The sequence below is a fragment of the Cupressus sempervirens genome, chromosome 1, assembly GCF_028749045.1.
Source record: "Cupressus sempervirens isolate cs-2001-9-10 chromosome 1, ASM2874904v1, whole genome shotgun sequence".
Taxonomy (NCBI): Eukaryota; Viridiplantae; Streptophyta; class Pinopsida; order Cupressales; family Cupressaceae; genus Cupressus; species Cupressus sempervirens.
In genome coordinates, this window is record NC_143118.1 from 474,794,545 (window position 1) to 474,811,899 (window position 17,355).

General features: G+C 37.8%; 2 protein-coding genes across 11 annotated transcripts in view; one reads left to right on the forward strand and one right to left on the reverse strand.

Annotated features, from left to right (window-relative positions):
• LOC149578339 (phototropin-1A-like) overlaps nucleotides 1–16,321 on the forward strand; it is a 338,062-nt gene extending 321,741 nt beyond the window's left edge. For 4 of the 6 annotated variants that reach the window (XM_089828327.1, XM_089828331.1, XM_089828325.1 and 1 more), the window contains 2 exons: nucleotides 15,665–15,790; nucleotides 15,959–16,321. In XM_089828327.1, coding sequence (XP_089684453.1) covers nucleotides 15,665–15,787 — 123 coding nt within the window. In that variant the 3' untranslated portion in view covers nucleotides 15,788–15,790; nucleotides 15,959–16,321. The remainder of the gene's footprint in view (nucleotides 1–15,664; nucleotides 15,791–15,958) is intronic. The other 2 variants (XM_089828339.1, XM_089828336.1) reach the window with 1 other exon arrangement.
• The window catches only part of LOC149578340 (uncharacterized), a 260,414-nt gene extending 243,611 nt beyond the window's left edge, over nucleotides 1–16,803 (reverse strand). For all 5 annotated transcript variants that reach the window (XR_016364299.1, XM_089828345.1, XM_089828346.1 and 2 more), the window contains exon 1: nucleotides 16,504–16,803. Coding sequence is in view for 4 of the 5 variants with exons in the window: in XM_089828345.1 (XP_089684471.1) it covers nucleotides 16,504–16,783 (280 nt within the window). In the remaining variant the exon portion in view is untranslated. The remainder of the gene's footprint in view (nucleotides 1–16,503) is intronic.
• Nucleotides 16,804–17,355: the final 552 nt, after the last annotated feature.

Genomic DNA, 17,355 nt, shown 5'->3' on the forward strand with positions numbered 1-17,355 from the left:
TCACGTCGAACACTAAAGTTACATAGACAAAAATCCACCAAAGACTTACAGTTTCAGAAAAAAAAATCTCTCGCTATCGAACTCAATGTTCCACCAAAAACGGATTTCACCAAGACTATTCAAACATTTCACCCAAAATACCATTTTAATATGAAACTAAAGCCCTTTGCCAAACACAAAAGGCTCCATCAATAAATCAATGTCGCCAAGTCCACCAACATGACCGAACAAAATATACTCAACAATGATTACCAACTGCTTGTCAGCGAGACAAAATACAAGGTTCATCGATACTATAAAACATGCCATTTGTTCATTGATATAACCTATAAAGACTGTATCGAAAATGTCTTTACTAAGGAAGCTTACCAATAAGTATGAGACATCATTTCTCAACAATCTCCCACTCAATGAAGTACTTACAAGTTACTGGTACCCCCAAAACTCACAAAAGACAATTGAGAGTCATGGGCTTCAAGGCCCATTGAGCTAGCACACCATTTGAACTTAGATATTCTCACAAGCTTCATCAATGCATTTGCAACATTTTCCATAGTGTCAACCTTTCTATCCCCCACCATGTCATGAACAAAGTAATAGTATACATCAAGGTGTTTTGTACAAACATGGAAAGTAGGATTTTTAGCCAAACAAATGGCACTTTGACTATCATAATAGATAGCAATTTGCCCTGCATTAAAGTCAATATCAAAACACAAATGCTTAAGCCAAACAAATTGTTGACAAGCATGAGTAGATGTCATATACCCTACCTCTATAGTAGATAAAGAGACTACAACTTGTTGCTTCCTCATCCAACTAATAGCACCACCATTCAACGTGAATATATATCCACTGGTGGATCCTCTTCTGTCAATGTTCCCTACCCAATCAGAATTTGCATAGCCTTAAATGTTAATAGATCTCTTTGATCTATCTGAGTTATCTTAATAAAATAAAGCATGCTCTGAAATATAAGTCTCCAAACACTCTTTTCACAACATCCCAATGTGGCCTACTTGGATTAGCCACAAAACGTTTTCAGCATTCATAGAAACTAAGAAAACTCTCAACGAACTCCCAAAAGCTTCTTGATTGGATCAATCATCATCAAAGATTTCAGCTTCATCAATTTGTGTTCCTCCATGGTCCCCATCAATCCATCGTCAATTTGTGTTCCACCATGGTCCCCACCAATCCATCTCATAATTTATTGGAGCAAGTAACGATATTATTAAAACATCCACAAGCTTTACTAAGAAGTTCATCGAAGAAGATCATGTGGTTGCCAAGACTTTAAGAGATCACATCGAACACTAAAGTTACATCAACAAAAATCCACCAAAGACTTACAGTTTCAGAAGAAAAAAAATCTCTCGCTATCGAACTCAATGTTCCACCAAAAACAGATTTCACCAAGACTATTCAAACATTTCACCCAAAATACCATTTTAATATGAAACTAAAGCCATTTTCCAAACACAAAAGGCTCCATCAATAAATCAATGCCGCCAAGTCCACCAACATGACCCAACAAAATATACTCGACAATGATTACCAACTGCTTGTTAGCGAGACAAAATATAAGGTTCATCGATACTATAAAATATGCCATTTGTTCGTTGATATAACCTATAAAGACTATATCGAAAATGTCCTTACTGAGGAAGCTTACCAATAAGTATGAGACATCATTTCTCAACAATCTCCCACTCAATGAAGTACTTACAAATTACTGGTATCCCCAAAACTCACAAAAGACAATTGAGAGTCATGGGCTCCAAGGCCCATCGAGCTAGCACACCATTTGAACTTAGATATTCTCACAAGTTTCATCAATGCATTTGCAACATTTTCCACAGTGTCAACCTTTCTATCCCCCACCATGTCATGAACAAAGTAATACTATACATCAAGGTGTTTTGTACAAACATGGAAAGTAGGATTTTTTGCCAAACAAATGGCACTTTGACTATCATAATAGATAGCAATTTGCCCAGCATTAAAGTCAATATCAAAACACAAATGCTTAAGCCAAACAAATTGTTGACAAGCATGAGTAGATGTCATATGCCCTACCTCTATAGTAGATAAAGTGACTACAACTTGTTGCTTCCTCATCCAACTAATAGCACCACCATTCAACGTGAATATATATCTACTGGTGGATCCTCTTTTGTCAATGTCCCCTAACCAATCAGAATTTGCATAGCCTTAAATGTTAATAGATCTCTTTGATCTATCTAAGTTACCTTAATAAAATAAAGCATGCTCTGAAATATAAGTCTCCAAACACTCTTTTCACAACATCCCAATATGGCCTACTTGGATTAGCCACAAAACAACTTAGTACAGCCACTACTTGAGCAATGTTTGGCCTTGTACAAACCATGGCATACATCGAACTACCAATAAAACTTGCATAAGGCACCTTGGTCATGCCCTCTTTCTCAGTAGGAGAATCTGGACAATCTTCTCAACGATGATTACCAATTGCTCGTCACTAAGACAAAATACAGGGATCATTGAAACTGTAAGCCATGACATTTGTTCATTGATGTAACCCACAAAGATCACATCAAAAATGTCCATACTGAGGAAGCTTACAAATAAGTATGAGACATCCTCTTCTGTCAATGTCCCCTACCCAATCAGAATTTGCATAGCCTTAAATGTTAATAGATCTCTTTGATCTATCTGAGTTACCTTAATAAAATAAAACATGCTCTGAAATAGAAGTCTCCAAACACTCTTTTCACAACATCCCAATGTGGCCTACTTGGATTAGCCACAAAACAACTTAGTACAGCCACTACTTGAGCAATTTTGGCCTTGTACAAACCATGGCATACATCAAACTACCAATAACACTTGCATAAGGCACCTTGGTCATGCCCTCTTTCTCAGTAGGAGAATCTAGACAATCTGCTCAACGATGATTACCAATTGCTCGTCACTAAGACAAAATACAGGGATCATTGATGTCGTCGGTAGAAATTGTGTATCGGCTGACGGGTCCCTTCGGAAAGGAAATTGTGTATCAACCGATGGATCCCTTCGGAAAGGTTTTTATGTAACGACATGTATGTGGCCAACGGACTCCTTCAGGAAAGTTTTTCGGAAAGTATTTATAACCCCTTTGGGAAGCATTGTATTCATTTTATCAGGAGATATCATATCATCAAAGCATAATGTAATGTTCTAGCATATGCGAATAATAATAAGAGTTTTGCTGGTTGCCGTTCATGTTCGTATTCTTTGTCTGTGCGTTTCTTAATTAGCTTATGCGGTAAACATTTGGCGTCGTTGCCCGATGGACCTGGTACGCAGGCAAGCGGATATGAATTAAATGCTGAATCAGTTGAACAAAGATAAGAATAAGCTGAAAGAAAAAGATGACATACGTGTTATGCAAGAAAATTTAATTTTGGCTCAGCAGACAGAGCGTCGAAGGAGATTTCAAAAAATTGCCGACGGAAACAAGAGCACGGAAGGATTGTTGAAGGAGACTCGACAATGGCTTGAGTTGGTGGAAGAAGCGAGGGAGGAGTTTCTGAACCTGCATACGCCACGGGAAGAGAATCCTGACGGAAGGAGATCGACTCGCACGGCTCGGATTGCCGACGGAGCACGAGCATGGAGTGACCTCTTCGTCCAAGATATACTTCCGGAACGAACAACTTCGGTTAACGAACCCTTTTCTTCACCAAACAGCGCGGGTGTTGAAAACAGCGCGGAAGCAGAAAACAACGCGAGTGTTCAAAACCGCGTAGGAGTTCAAAACAGCGCAGGTGCTCAAAACAGTGCGGGAGTGCAAAACAGCACAGGTACACAACAAAACCCCCAACATATAGTGATAATGGCAAGTCCAAAGGAAAAATTGCCTAAATTCGATGGTGATGAAGCAACTGATCCCATTCGACATTGTAAAACATGTGAAACAATCTGGAGGGCAAATGGCATAACAGATGCAAACGAATGGATCCGACAATTTTTCGCAACCCTACGGGATGTTGCGATTGATTGGTTTACTGATACTGATCCACAAAAGTTAAACAGTTGGGATAACATTAAGGAGTTCATCACAGAATTTCAACTTCTACGCGACGATAATGAAATTGTAGCGGAGATATTCAATACCAAACAAAAGAAGAATGAAACAGTACGGGTCTTCGCCAGGAGGTTGAAGGACTTAATCAGTAAAATGGAGAATAAACCGACAAATGGGCTCCAGAAAAGATGGTTCATTGAAGGCCTTCACCCAAAGCTGCGAAAAAAGATGAAGATCGTGCCACCATCGACATATACTGAAGCGTACAATCGGGCAATGAACCTCGAAAGTGACCAGAAGACAAAGAAGAAGAAGAAAACCAGCTCATCAGATTCAAATGACGACGAGCCTTCAGGAGAAGATAGCAGCGACGATGAAGGCAGCAGCAAGAAAGTTCGTGCTCTTCAGAAGGACATGCTTCGGATGATGAGGGAGTTCAAAAACATGAACAAGGAGACTAAGGGCAACAACCTATGGTGCACAGAGTGCAAGAAAGGTCATACAAAGGGATCATGCCCGAAAGATCAATTTTGCGAGATCTGCCAAATTATGGGACACTCGGTAAAGGAATGCCCTTTCAACTTGAAAACAAGAACACCGCAACAAGTGTTCCTGACACAGGAGGCATCCCCGTTAGGAGGGAACGGGAACACCATTACGGAAGGTGCCACATCGGGCAGATACAGAAACAATCGGCACGGTCAAAATAACAACAATACAGGCGAGAGTCGAATTCAGTATGATGCGAATGGTCGACCAATTGTTCAATGCCGCGCATACAATCTGTAGGGTCACTTCGCTCGAGACTGTACCACGACGAACACACCAAAGTTGTTATGCAGATGGTGTGGACTTGGTGATCATGAAGATGCTAGGTGCCCGAAGTCTAGAGTAAACTTGATTACTGTTGGGATGGATGAGGAAGAAGTTCTGGCAATCACACAGCAGCAAGCGAAAGTGTACCCCGACCCGGTGGAAAAAAAGAAGAGACTGTTGGAAGCACGGGTAGAGATCCAGAAAGCAACACAGGCAGAAACGACACACCTAAAGGACATGCCGAGTACTTCTGTACGGAACTGCGCAGAACAAAACATTGTACGGCAAATTTTGCAAGCCGACATACCCGTCAGGATAAGTGATCTGTTGCTTACTATGCCTCAGCTCTGATCGGCACTCACAAACATCGTTCCCGCTGCTAAACTACCAGGAGAACATGGAAGGGAGCAAGAAAGTGGAGCAAGTACAGCGGACAAAGGAGGAGAGTGGCGCAAGTGCAAAAGATCCGATGTTGTTAGCCCTCTCATCCAGACGCCATCCGGCAGTCGTCGAAATGGGAATTCTCGGGACTGTATTGACGGAAACAATTGTGGACGGAGGGTCCGGTGTCAATGTGTTGCCTGAAGACACTTGGGAAAAGTTGGGACAACCGGACATTGTGGCCACCTACCTTCCAATTGTTAACAGCCGATCAACATGGAATCAAGCCATTGGGAGTACTCACAGTGCAACCAGTGACGATTGGAACACAACCGTTCCTGTTGGACTTTGTCGTGATCCCACTGAAACGGAGAGGATATGATGCCATTCTGGGCCGGGGGTGGTTGATACAAGCCAAGGCAAAACACGATTGGAAGAAAAATACTTTATCACTTGAAAGCAAAGGCCAAAAGTATGTCATCGATCTACACACTCAGATGGTTGGAGAAGCTCTATCGTCTGATTCTGAAGGAGAAGATGATGAGAGGAGGCACAGTATGGAACCCGATCAGGAGGGAGTCCTACGATTGGAAGGAGATGACGATCTGGATTCAGTAAATGGTCTTTACCACTAGCAGATAGAGGATTACGAGCTCTTTCCAAGTTGTAATATGCTAAGGATCGACGAAGGTAAGAAAGAAGAAGGAAATGAATGTCTAAAGGAACACAGAGAAGCCGAAGGAGGAAATGAATGTCCGAAGGAACACAGAGAAGCCGACGGAGGAAATGAATGTTTGAAGGAACATGGAGAAGCCGAAGGAAGAAATGAATTTTCGAAGCAACATAGAGAAGCCGAAGAAGAAAACGCGGATATGACTGAAGCTGAAGGACAGAACATACAGTACGAACCCAAAAGAAGGAAAGATTCTACTATACAACTACGCCGGAAGAAAGTATTACGTCGAACCACAAATATAGCAGAAAGGTACCAATAGCAAGGAAGACACACGATACGATCTGCGCAGGCAACAAAGAGGAAGGGTTCAATAAAAGTTGTAGCAGTACAAAGTGAATGTGTTATTGACGGACAGAAGGGGCAGTTGACGGAGTCCATGGTAGCGAGCTTCGGGAACAAACTGGGCGATATGGAGATGACACAGAACAGGTGTAGTAGGTTTCAACTCAGACAGTGGGATGAGATCAAACCAAGCAAGTTCAAAGTTAAGTGGGTCGGGCCGTATCAGATCCGAGAAGTAGGGGACAATGGAGCAATCAAATTATGGACTTTGGATGGACACGAAATGCCTCAGGCGGTGAATGGGTCGAAGTTGAAGATATATCACGGGCGAAAGACTTCTGCATCACAAAGTGGCCTTCAGGAGACCCCTTCGTCATTGCAGACCGTCGGTGACGACGGTCGAAGGGTAAACTGACTTTACTATTCTGAAGAGAAAGCAAAAAAGAAAAATTTGAAGTACCGTACGGTTTAGTACCATACAGATTCCATTGCTAATGTACGGATTTCATTGCTAAGGTACGGATTTCATTGCCACCGTACGGATTCCATTGCTAACGTATGGATTTCATTGCTAAGGTACGGATTTCATTGCCACCGTACGGATTCCATTGCTAACGTACAGATTTCATTGCTAAGGTATGGATTTCATTGCCACCGTACGGATTTTATTGCTACCATACGGATTTTACAGTAAAGGGGCACTATACGGTTTCCACAAACACCATACGGATTCCTCAGAGGATGGAATCTTTCGTACGGTTTTCAGAGAAAAGAGCACCGTGCGGTTTTTAGGAAAAGTACCGTACGGTAATTAGTATATGAAGGAAGGAGCACCACTGTACGGATTTCACAGTAAAGAAGGAATATCGTATGGTTTTTAATATCTGAAGGTGGGCGTACGGTTTCCAATTCACATCTGAAGAATGGTGTACGGTTTTCCAGACAAATTAATGTGTACTATGATTTTCAAATGTGAACTACGGGTTTGAGGACAAGGTACGATTTCCATAATGAAGGGTTGGTGTACGGTTTGTACGGTTTCTTTAAAAAAGAAATTGCATATGATAACACCCAGACCACCGTACGAATTTTGATAGCCTCAGAAGATTAACGTACGAAATTTGGAGCCAAATTTTGTTATTTTCCATCGTACGGATTTTGAAGACTTGGTGGGATATTGCAGTACAGCTTTTCCAGAAGATTGAAATAGTGAAGACACGTTCAGAATTGTTTCATCAAAACCCATGTGCGTGGCAGCTCCAGGAAGGAGGCATCCATATGCAATCAGCAGACAGTGTCAAGATTGAAGTCATACAGATTTCATCACAGAAGGGTGACAGGGGGTTTTCTAAAAAAAAAAAACGACGACAGAATCAAGTTGTTCAGAATGAGTGACAGATGATGCCAAAGGGAAGGGGACGCATTCGTGGTTGCCAGAAAGAGTGTAGAATCGGCAGATAATGACAGAAATGGTGTGTTCTGTGCATTTCTGTGTGGGTTGCAAAGTGCTAATTTGGTCTTGGTGGCACCCTATACTGCGATAGGGAGCGCACCCGGGGCGCTGCCCCTCGACCCCACCGGGGGCGTTGCCCCCTGGACCCCCAGTCGTTGCGAATATCAATCGTGGGAGTCTGACCAGTTGAAAAGACTTGGAGCTGCGGCAGGCATGGAGTGTCTGTGTATCAGAGGCACTGAGAGTAGGTGTTGGTCGTGAGGTTGTCTTGGTGGATGCGTAGAGAGCTCGGGAGGAGCTGATCATCCAGTTGGAGGCAGTGCAGCGACACTTGGTTCAGTGTACTCGGAATTGGAAGGCAGAAAGCGGCACAGGTGGCTATCAGGGTCAGATGTCAGATTGGCTAAGGTGACGATGTTGAAGACCAGTTAGTCAGTCAATGTATTTTGGTTGTTGATTTGTCTCAGAGATTTTGGAATAGTCGTCAGGAGACGACTTTTCTTTTTGGGGGGGATGATGTCGTTGGTAGAAATTGTGTATCGGCCGACGGGTCCCTTCGGAAAGGAAATTGTGTATCAGCCGATGGATCCCTTCGGAAAGGTTTTTATGTAACGACATGTATGTGGCTGACGGACTCCTTCGGGAAAGTTCTTCGGAAAGTATTTATAACCCTTTTGGGAAGCATTGTATTCATCTTATCAGGAGATATCATATCATCGAAGCATAATGTAATGTTCTGGCATATGCGAATAATAATAAGAGTTCTGCTGGTTGCTGTTCATGTTCGTATTCTTTGTTTGTGTGCGTTTCTTAATTAGCTTATGCGGTAAACAATTGAGACTATAAGCCATGACATTTGTTCATTGATGTAACCCACAAAGATTACATCAAAAATGTCCATACTGAGGAAGCTTACAAATAAGTATGAGACATCATTTCTCAACAATATTCTACTTGACAGTGTACTTATTAGTATCCCCAAAACTCACAAAAAACTATTGAGGGTCATGGGCTCCAAGGCCTATCGAGCTAGCACACCATTTGAGCTCAATTGTTCTCACAGGCTTCAAAATGCATCTGCAACATTTTCCAAAGTGTCAATTTTTTCCAGATTTACCTTTCTATCCTCCACCATGGCATACATCAAACTACCAATACCACTTGCATAAGGCACCTTAATCATGCCCTCTTTCTCAATAGGGCAATTGGGACAATCTCAAACAGAGAAATCCATTCCCCGCAAGACTGGAACAACTAACTACATGCAATATGTCATATTGAATCTCTCAAGAACAGTACCAATACACTTACTCTGACTAAGACAAAGTTTTCATTCTTCCTATCCCTTCTAATTTCCATACCCAGAATATACCCTTATCTATCTCCAATAAATAACATGTCATCAACATATAGAGCAATGATAAGTAAAAGACCATTCTCAGTTTTAAAACAAACATAATGATTTGATTTTGATCTTAAAAATCCCAATGACAACCCAAAGGTGTCAAACTTTTGGTACCACATTCTAGGTGACTGTTTCAAACCATAGAGAGATATCTTTAACTTGCAAACTAGAGATTCTTTAGCTTTTCCAACAAAGTTCTCTGGTTGGGACATACAAATTTCTTCCTCTTGATCACGCCACAAAGGAGTGTTGCCTTCACATCCATCTATTCAACCTCAAAATCATATACTATTAGTGACAAAAGAAATTTAATAAATGTCAGCTTAGCAACAGGAGAAAATATATCTCCATAATCAATTCCCTCTACTTTGGAATAATCTTTTGCGACCAACCTAGCTTTATACTTTTCCCCATTACCATCCCTACCAATTTTCTTCTTAAATACCCATTTACAGTCAGCTGACTTTCTACCTTCAGGCAAGGGCACTAGATCCCACGTTTCATTCTTCTTTCAAGATGCCATTTATCAAACATTTTCATTGCCTCTTTCAAAGACCTAGGCTCATCAGTATGAGTAGTCAAAGCATGGGCACTATTCGAATCTAGCATCGAATAACCATACCTTTCTAGTGAATAATAATATCTATCAAGCTGTTGACTTTCCTGTGTAGATCTAGTTAATAACTGAGGTGGAGGTTCTTCTTTTGAACTTTCAAAGCTACTTAAACTCTCCTCTTTCAAGCATATGTAAAGTTTCAGTTCCTCCATGAGAGGAATTTCGACTTGTGGGGAAGAAAACTAACCAAGAGGTCAATTAAAACCTCAAGGGATACACAATTTCCTTCAACCACCTTGTATTACTAGCTAGGAGTGCTAGTGAGATTGGACACAAGATGAAGGTCTCTTGATTGCCTTGATGCATTTTACATGTGAACTAGATGAATTAAATATCAATTAAATGTTAATGTCCAAGTTTTTAAGTGTGAATTAAGCAAATAAACAAAATGATTAAAATATTCTTACTACAGGAATCAAAAAGGCTAATAACAAGGATCAAGACCCGAGCTTTGTAAGTTCACTGCCTCGGACAGAAGCATGGCCCAAAGGACAACAACATGATTGTTCGACACTAGTGTGCCACATTGGCATCTCACACATACAAATTACAGGCATAACAAGGATGAAATTAAAAGATATAAAACAAGAAACTAATCTATGGAAATATGACTAAAGTAAATAGACTAAATGCAGATAGATGAAGTAAAACTAGAATAAGTACACAAAATGGAAAGAAATGCAATAACTAAATAGATTATAACTATGAAGTTAAAATGATCTGATGAGGTGAAAGATTAATTGATTTATATGTATGTACTAACGAAATGACTGAAAGAGGGGACAAGAGAGATATAACCTGGTTTACTATTTGATAGTGTGATCCAACCGGAGCTTCCGCACCTTCAATCTCACAACAAAAACTTACAAAAACACAAAGGAGAGAAATGGTTGTAGCTGTAAACGATGTTTGATGCAGTCAAACCCCCACTTTGATGTTTCCACCTCCATGGACAGCCATTGGACACAATGAGATAACCGGTGATAGATAATCAGGATAGAGATCAAATAAGAATACATATTTTAGAGGCTTAAAAAGGTTGAATCTTTTTGCCATCAATAAGGTTTAATTGAATTGGAAGCATGCAACAAACTTTATCCCTTTCTTTGTTATCATGGATATGCAATGATGTAGATTGGAACAAGTGTCAATTGCTTAGAAAATCTAGGGTGGAATAGTTAGTTATATATACAAGTTTTCTCTTAGGAGAAAATATCATTTTGCCAAGTTTCCATACCAAGCCCTGTAGTCAATGTTAAGATTTGGGATCAAATTTGGTAGCTCAAGTATATGTCTTGTGTCATTCATTGTTTTGTAAAGTTCGGAGAATGTATAGTTAAGCAAAACTCCTCTTCATGAACCGAACATTTGCTTAATGGGGTGAGAATTTAAGGGGATAGGAAATATATCCGAGTTACATTTGCTAGCTTCTTATTACTCTTTATATTTTGTCACAGCAATTGCAAAAATATTGGTCTTTGAAAAAGTCTTTTCAAAATATCAGATGGTATTTCTTTGATTACTTATGGATTCAAACAGCATGGCTTAGTTGTGTAAGCAATTATTTTTCATCTTTCTAACTGTCCGATGAAGATCCCTAAGAAATACCCTCCCTGGTGTAGTAGAGCTAGAAGTTTAGACAAATTGCTGACTCTTGTTGGATGGTCCATAATTTCTTGCAGTTCGATCATAAGTCTTGCATTGTCATTTGAAGCCACCTATGTTTCTCCAGTTTGGGGCACCATCAATATTCATTGGAAAAGGGATATCAAAGAATCCCAATGGTCTCCATTTATCTTGAAGCGAGATCCTTAGTATTTGGTGTTGAGTAAGTTCCCATGAATCTGTAAATGAAGGTGTTCTCCTTGAGGAGACAGTCTATTTTCCATTCTTCAATTTTAAGGAGATTTTTGGGGGAAAGTTTAATCCTAGGGTAGCACCTACTTCCCCTCTTTGCAGGAAAGTTGCACCTTGAAACGGTTCTATGAGCATGATATTTGAGGAAATGATGAAGATCTTGCTTGAAAATCCCAGTTGGTTCATGTGAAATCATTGATCTAATATTCTGTGTTGGATTATGTGGATGTCAAATTTTGGAGGACATGATCTCCTCGAGATAGTTTCTTCCTTTGGGATGATTAGTTTAAGAGGGTCAAACCATGCTGGATGAAAAGAGATAGCATTTATGATCTGTACATAAATGTCAATATTGAAAGTTGGAGAGATTATTTTGGTAATCTTTAGACATTTAAAATAAGAGATGAGGCTTTTTACTTTAACTCCATCTGAAAATGCTAAGACATAACCAAATGAGATGTCTGCACAATCTCTTTCTTTTATTGTTCTCCCTCATTCTTAAATCTCAGTACGTTTCTAATTGAATCTTTGTTGTGCAGATTTCTGAATTAAGACTTGTTGGGCAATTAGGTGTTTTTAGGTCATTTTATTGTTCTTTATCCCTCATTCTTAAATCTCAATATGTTTTTAATTAAATCTTTGTTTCCTGAATTAACGCTCATTGGACCTAGCGAATTTTTAGGTCATTTATGGTTCAGTATTTTCAGGTCGGCCTTCAACAAAAATAATTGGAATCTCATTCCCTCATTCTCCCAAAAAGCTCTTGTTGTTCACACCCTGTTTACTCCTGCGAAACCTTATTTTTGTTACTTTTTACAAATGTATTCTTGTAGAAAACATTCTGTGTGGAAATTTTGAATTATCCTATTGCAAATGTTTTTATTCCCGAGTGTTTTTCAGTACAACACAGTGATAGAACTTGATTTTTGTGGCTTGAAAATATGAGCAAACAAGATTCTAAAGTTTTTGAGTGTCCCATCATGGTAAGCATAATAGATGGTAAGCTCGCAATTAGTAATTAGTTGTATCCTCTTTGACTAAGGAGCTTTTTGAGATGAGTTGAGAGAGTACAAGGTGCTTTCAAGAAAAGATGAGAAAACATCAACTAAACTAATCAAGGTCACAATAAGAACGCCCATTATAACCAGATGTGTACAAAGGTGAATTCTAAAAATTTTACTAAACAGTCGCCACTTGTTGAGATCCTACATTCTGGCACTCATGGAATGTTGAAGTATTTTTCTATGTCTGCAGTATTTATTTGTGGCACCTCATATTGCCACCCTCTCTTTGCTGACTAGATGACTAAATAAATTGATTCTCTTCTTGAATTCAACATTCTTTGGATTTTCTGGTTAAATGGTTGTGTTCTGGTTCTTGTCACAAAGGTTAAAACTTAAAACTTAGTGTTATTGGCAATTTTTCATATTGGAGATGAGGTCTCCCATTTGTAATCTCACCATAACTCTAACTCAAAAACAATTAAATTAGATTCCTTTTCCAAACTTTTCAATTCTTTCTTGCTCTTGCATTTCGCTTTTTAGTCGGAGGGGATTCCTTGGTTGTTTAGCTTTCCAAATGTGATCATTGATCCATTTTAGTTTAGTACTGGGTTTTCCTGACAAATATTTACCAAGTGGGCGGTACACCACCTCTCTTCTTATATCATCCTTGGTAATTTCAAATAAATAAAGATTAGAGTCGCACTGATTTTAATTTGGCGTACAATCTAATACTCAGAACTCATAGGTATTGTTTAAAAGAGGGACGATGAATCGAGAATATTTGCTTGTTAGCATAATATCAATATAAAAGAAGATTCTGCCTCACACCCATCTTTCTGCCAAGATCCATTTCTATAATGTATATTGGTTCTGCATGACAAAAAAGTTTTATAGTGGCTTAAGCTTGTTGACTGGATGTTACCCACCACTTTAGTGAACCTGCTATTTCTGAAGGTATTTGACAATATTTATTACAGAGACATAGAGACTAACGAAATAAGAACTTGACTTGAATGGTTTAGGTAAAGCCAAGGTGCTAAAAATAAAGAGATTTCAAGACAAGATTGTCGATGTAGGGATTTCCAAGGAGAAGTTCAATGCTAGGGACGAAAATAAAGAAGCAAAATTGAAGAAAATATTACAACAAAGAAGCAAGCATTTATGGAAACAATCTATGGAGGAATAAACCATTATTCGTTTCCTCCAAGGATCATGACATACCTTGTGAATAGTTAGGAATTAGGAATCAACAAAAAAGTTAAGGAGTATAACAACTGTTAAAAGAATGTTCACGGTCAATTTGGTTTCCTAGAAGATGATCAAATACATTGTCCAGTGCATAAAAAATTTAGCGATAAACTAGAATGGACATACATGATATAAGAGCTTGCAAGATATTGCAGGAGATTCATCTTGACTGAAAGAAGATTTGAGGGGGAAAAATAGAGATGAACTAATTTGTAGTCTAAATCAAATTTGCGAAGCAAGAATTGGATCCTGAATACAAGGCAGCAAAGGAGGAATTGAATTTGGAAACAAAGATGATAAAATAAGAGCTGGAACCCAAAATGGAGGTACCAAAATGGGGAGGAGATCACAAATGAAACAAGATCTTCCTTAGTCAGTTGTACAATGGAGCCATTCTCATACTAGGAAAATTGTTTCAACTCTCCATTTCAAGTCGACTTTCTTACGTCCCCAATTATTCAGTGACCCCTAATTATTTGTTATATATTTCTAATTTGTCCTAGATAGTCTCTTCACTTTCCTCTCCTCCTTTCCCTCTCTCAATTCCCTTCTTCCCAATCATAAGTATCATCTACAATAAGCCAAGGTTAGCTATATAAGATGTCTTCAAAAAAATGTGAAAGAAAAGAAATTGTTTAAGGAATGTGAGTCCACCAGAAATAAGCTTTGATACAGCTTCAGGAGCCTTAAAAATGTTTGGAGGGCCTTAATTCCCATCAGGTGATAGAAAAAAATGATACAGTTCCTAACCAGGAAAATTATTTCTACTCAAGACTTTTCCATCAAGAGAACATCCTCAATGTAATCTGAAGCATTTCATTTACATGTTAAATTCCCCTTAGAAGTCATTAATGCCATAAGAGATTGGTGTTTTGCCGCATTTTCTTAGTTCATCATTTACTATCAAAAAAAAAGTTTGGTCCTGTTTTTTGGTTTTTTTAACATGAGTGGTAGACCCACTGAATTTTCATTGATATATAAGTAAAGCAAGTAGAAATATGTCATAAGAAGCAGAAGGAAAGCCTGTGATAAAAAACAATTATAAGATCTCTGACAAAGAACATTACAGACAGAAACTTCAACTAAATCAAGAACATTACATACTACCATAGACTCCGTAAGAGCTCAAGAGTTGGGCAGCTCAAAAAAAATGTCCAGACCCTATAGATGTCTAATATGACCAATCTCAAACAAAAGCTAAGTTCTTAAACAAGACAGAGACGCCCATACGCAGAACAAAATTGGACAAATTCATATATATAGTGCCCATATACTGAACAAAATTGGATAGTTCCTTATCATTGCCTGCATTAATGAAGAAATCTACTAGGAAAATAACTATGCCCCACCCGGTGGTTGGGTGGGAATTGCCCTACTAATAAGAGGCAAATAGTAATCTGCCTTTACATGCATGCATGCACCGGAAGGCCCTTAAAACAGTAGGGGAAATGACCCTCCAGGTAAATAGAATAATAATAATAATATGGAAGGTATTATTATGGAGGCAAAAGAATTTGAAGATTTATTATTCATTAAAATTATTTTTCATCATTGATAATTTTACACATTATAAGGATCTTTCAATCCGTTGTTTTTACTTTCAAGTCATTATTCCAATTTGAAATTAATTAATGATAAAATTACTTTCAGTTGTTTAATTGATTTATATTTATTTTCAAAACCTAAGTCAATTCTTGAACATCTCTATAAGTGAAGAATGCAATTTAATTCCTTATTGGATCATATATGTTAAATTTTGGCAAAAAGCATAAAATTTTCATCCAGCTAGAACTGAAAAATCTTCATGGCACTCAGAAACCCCCCAAACTTGATGTGCCTGTACCAACAATAGGAGAAGATGTTGACAGTACCAAAGCAATTTCTTCAGACTGGAGCGAAAGAGAGGCACTCCTTGCCATGCATTCAAGTGTCTTCTAAAAGGTTCTCTCTCTTCTATCTAGTAAAAAATTTCTCTTTCCAAAGATTTGTCATCAGTGGAGAAGAAAGATAGTTAATTGGTTCCAAATTCAATGATTCAACCCAAAACATCAATATTAATAAGAGTTTGCATAAGACAAAAAATAAATAGTTCAATATGTTTTCTTTCAGAACTATCATGTTTTAACTGCAAGCAACTACTAAGCATTGATCTTCAGGTGGAAAAACTTGCAGATGTAATGTATGAGTCCTACTTACATTGAACAAGTGCCCGATAAATGGGTAGTCATTTTTAGATGCAATTTATATGCTTTGCAAATTTAACATTTGTAGGGCCAAGACAATTACTTATGCTGTAATTTAATGCATAGATTCATTCAGCTACTTTTGTTTAATCTATGAATAAACCAAAGAGGGCCGCATATAGGCACAATGCATACTGTGAATGTATTGGAACTTCGATTTAGACTACCATTGTAGTCAGTTGTCACTTTGTGGCAATATTTATTGATTTATAATTATTGGTTTGATATCTGTTTTGTGTCTTTAAGATCGGTAAATTTGGTTTATAAACCTCTAGATTTATATTAATATGCAGAGTAACATACATTATCTTCAGTAAAGTTATTCTTATGGAATGTCATGTTTATCTATCTTCTACTTAAAAGTTTAACAATCTTCAATTTTTCAGCTTCAATGCTAAATCTTTCTCATACCTGTACGAGTTCGATTCAGATTATAACCCTCGATCTGTTCCCCCTGGAAATGTTCTGGATTCTTCAGAACCAATGAGTTCTTCGCCGAATTGTAATCTAACGAGCTCATGATATTTCCAAATTCAAGATGAACCCAAACGGCACCGGCGACGGTGCAACATACTTGCACCGGGCCTGTCCGCCCGCTCACATGCCATCCCAAGTCATATACATCCCATGTATAAATGCATAGTTGTACTTGGTGTGGCTGCAGGTCCGTCCCATGTGTGCCTTTTATCATTTTTTCTAAAATTACAATGCTGTACACTTTTTTTGATATGAATCAATAAGTGGAAATTAAAATTTATGTTAGTATTTTTTAATTTGAGTATTTAAAATGAAAGGTTATTTTATATATGGTAGACTTTTGAATATAAAGAGTTCTATTCATCTATTTATTTATTATTGTTTTCTCTTTTTTTTTTAAATTGAAAGTTAAAATTGATTTAATAGATTAGGTATATAGACAAAAAAATGTTTTATCCATCACATAAATAATTTGATTTAATAATTTGATTTCGTAATTGTTTTTAATAGATATGTATAAGATATGAATTATTTTTATTTATTGAATAGAATTAAAATGAATATATTATATTTTAATAATATTTCAATAATAATAATTTTTTATTTATTAATATGCTATATGTTATTAATATAATTGAAGATGATTTATTGTGTCTAATTTTTTTAATGTAAAATAAATTGTTTTAAGTATCACATGAATAATTCTATTTATTGAATAGAATTAAAACGAATATATCATATTTCAAGATATTGAAGATAATAATTTATTTATTTTATTAATATACT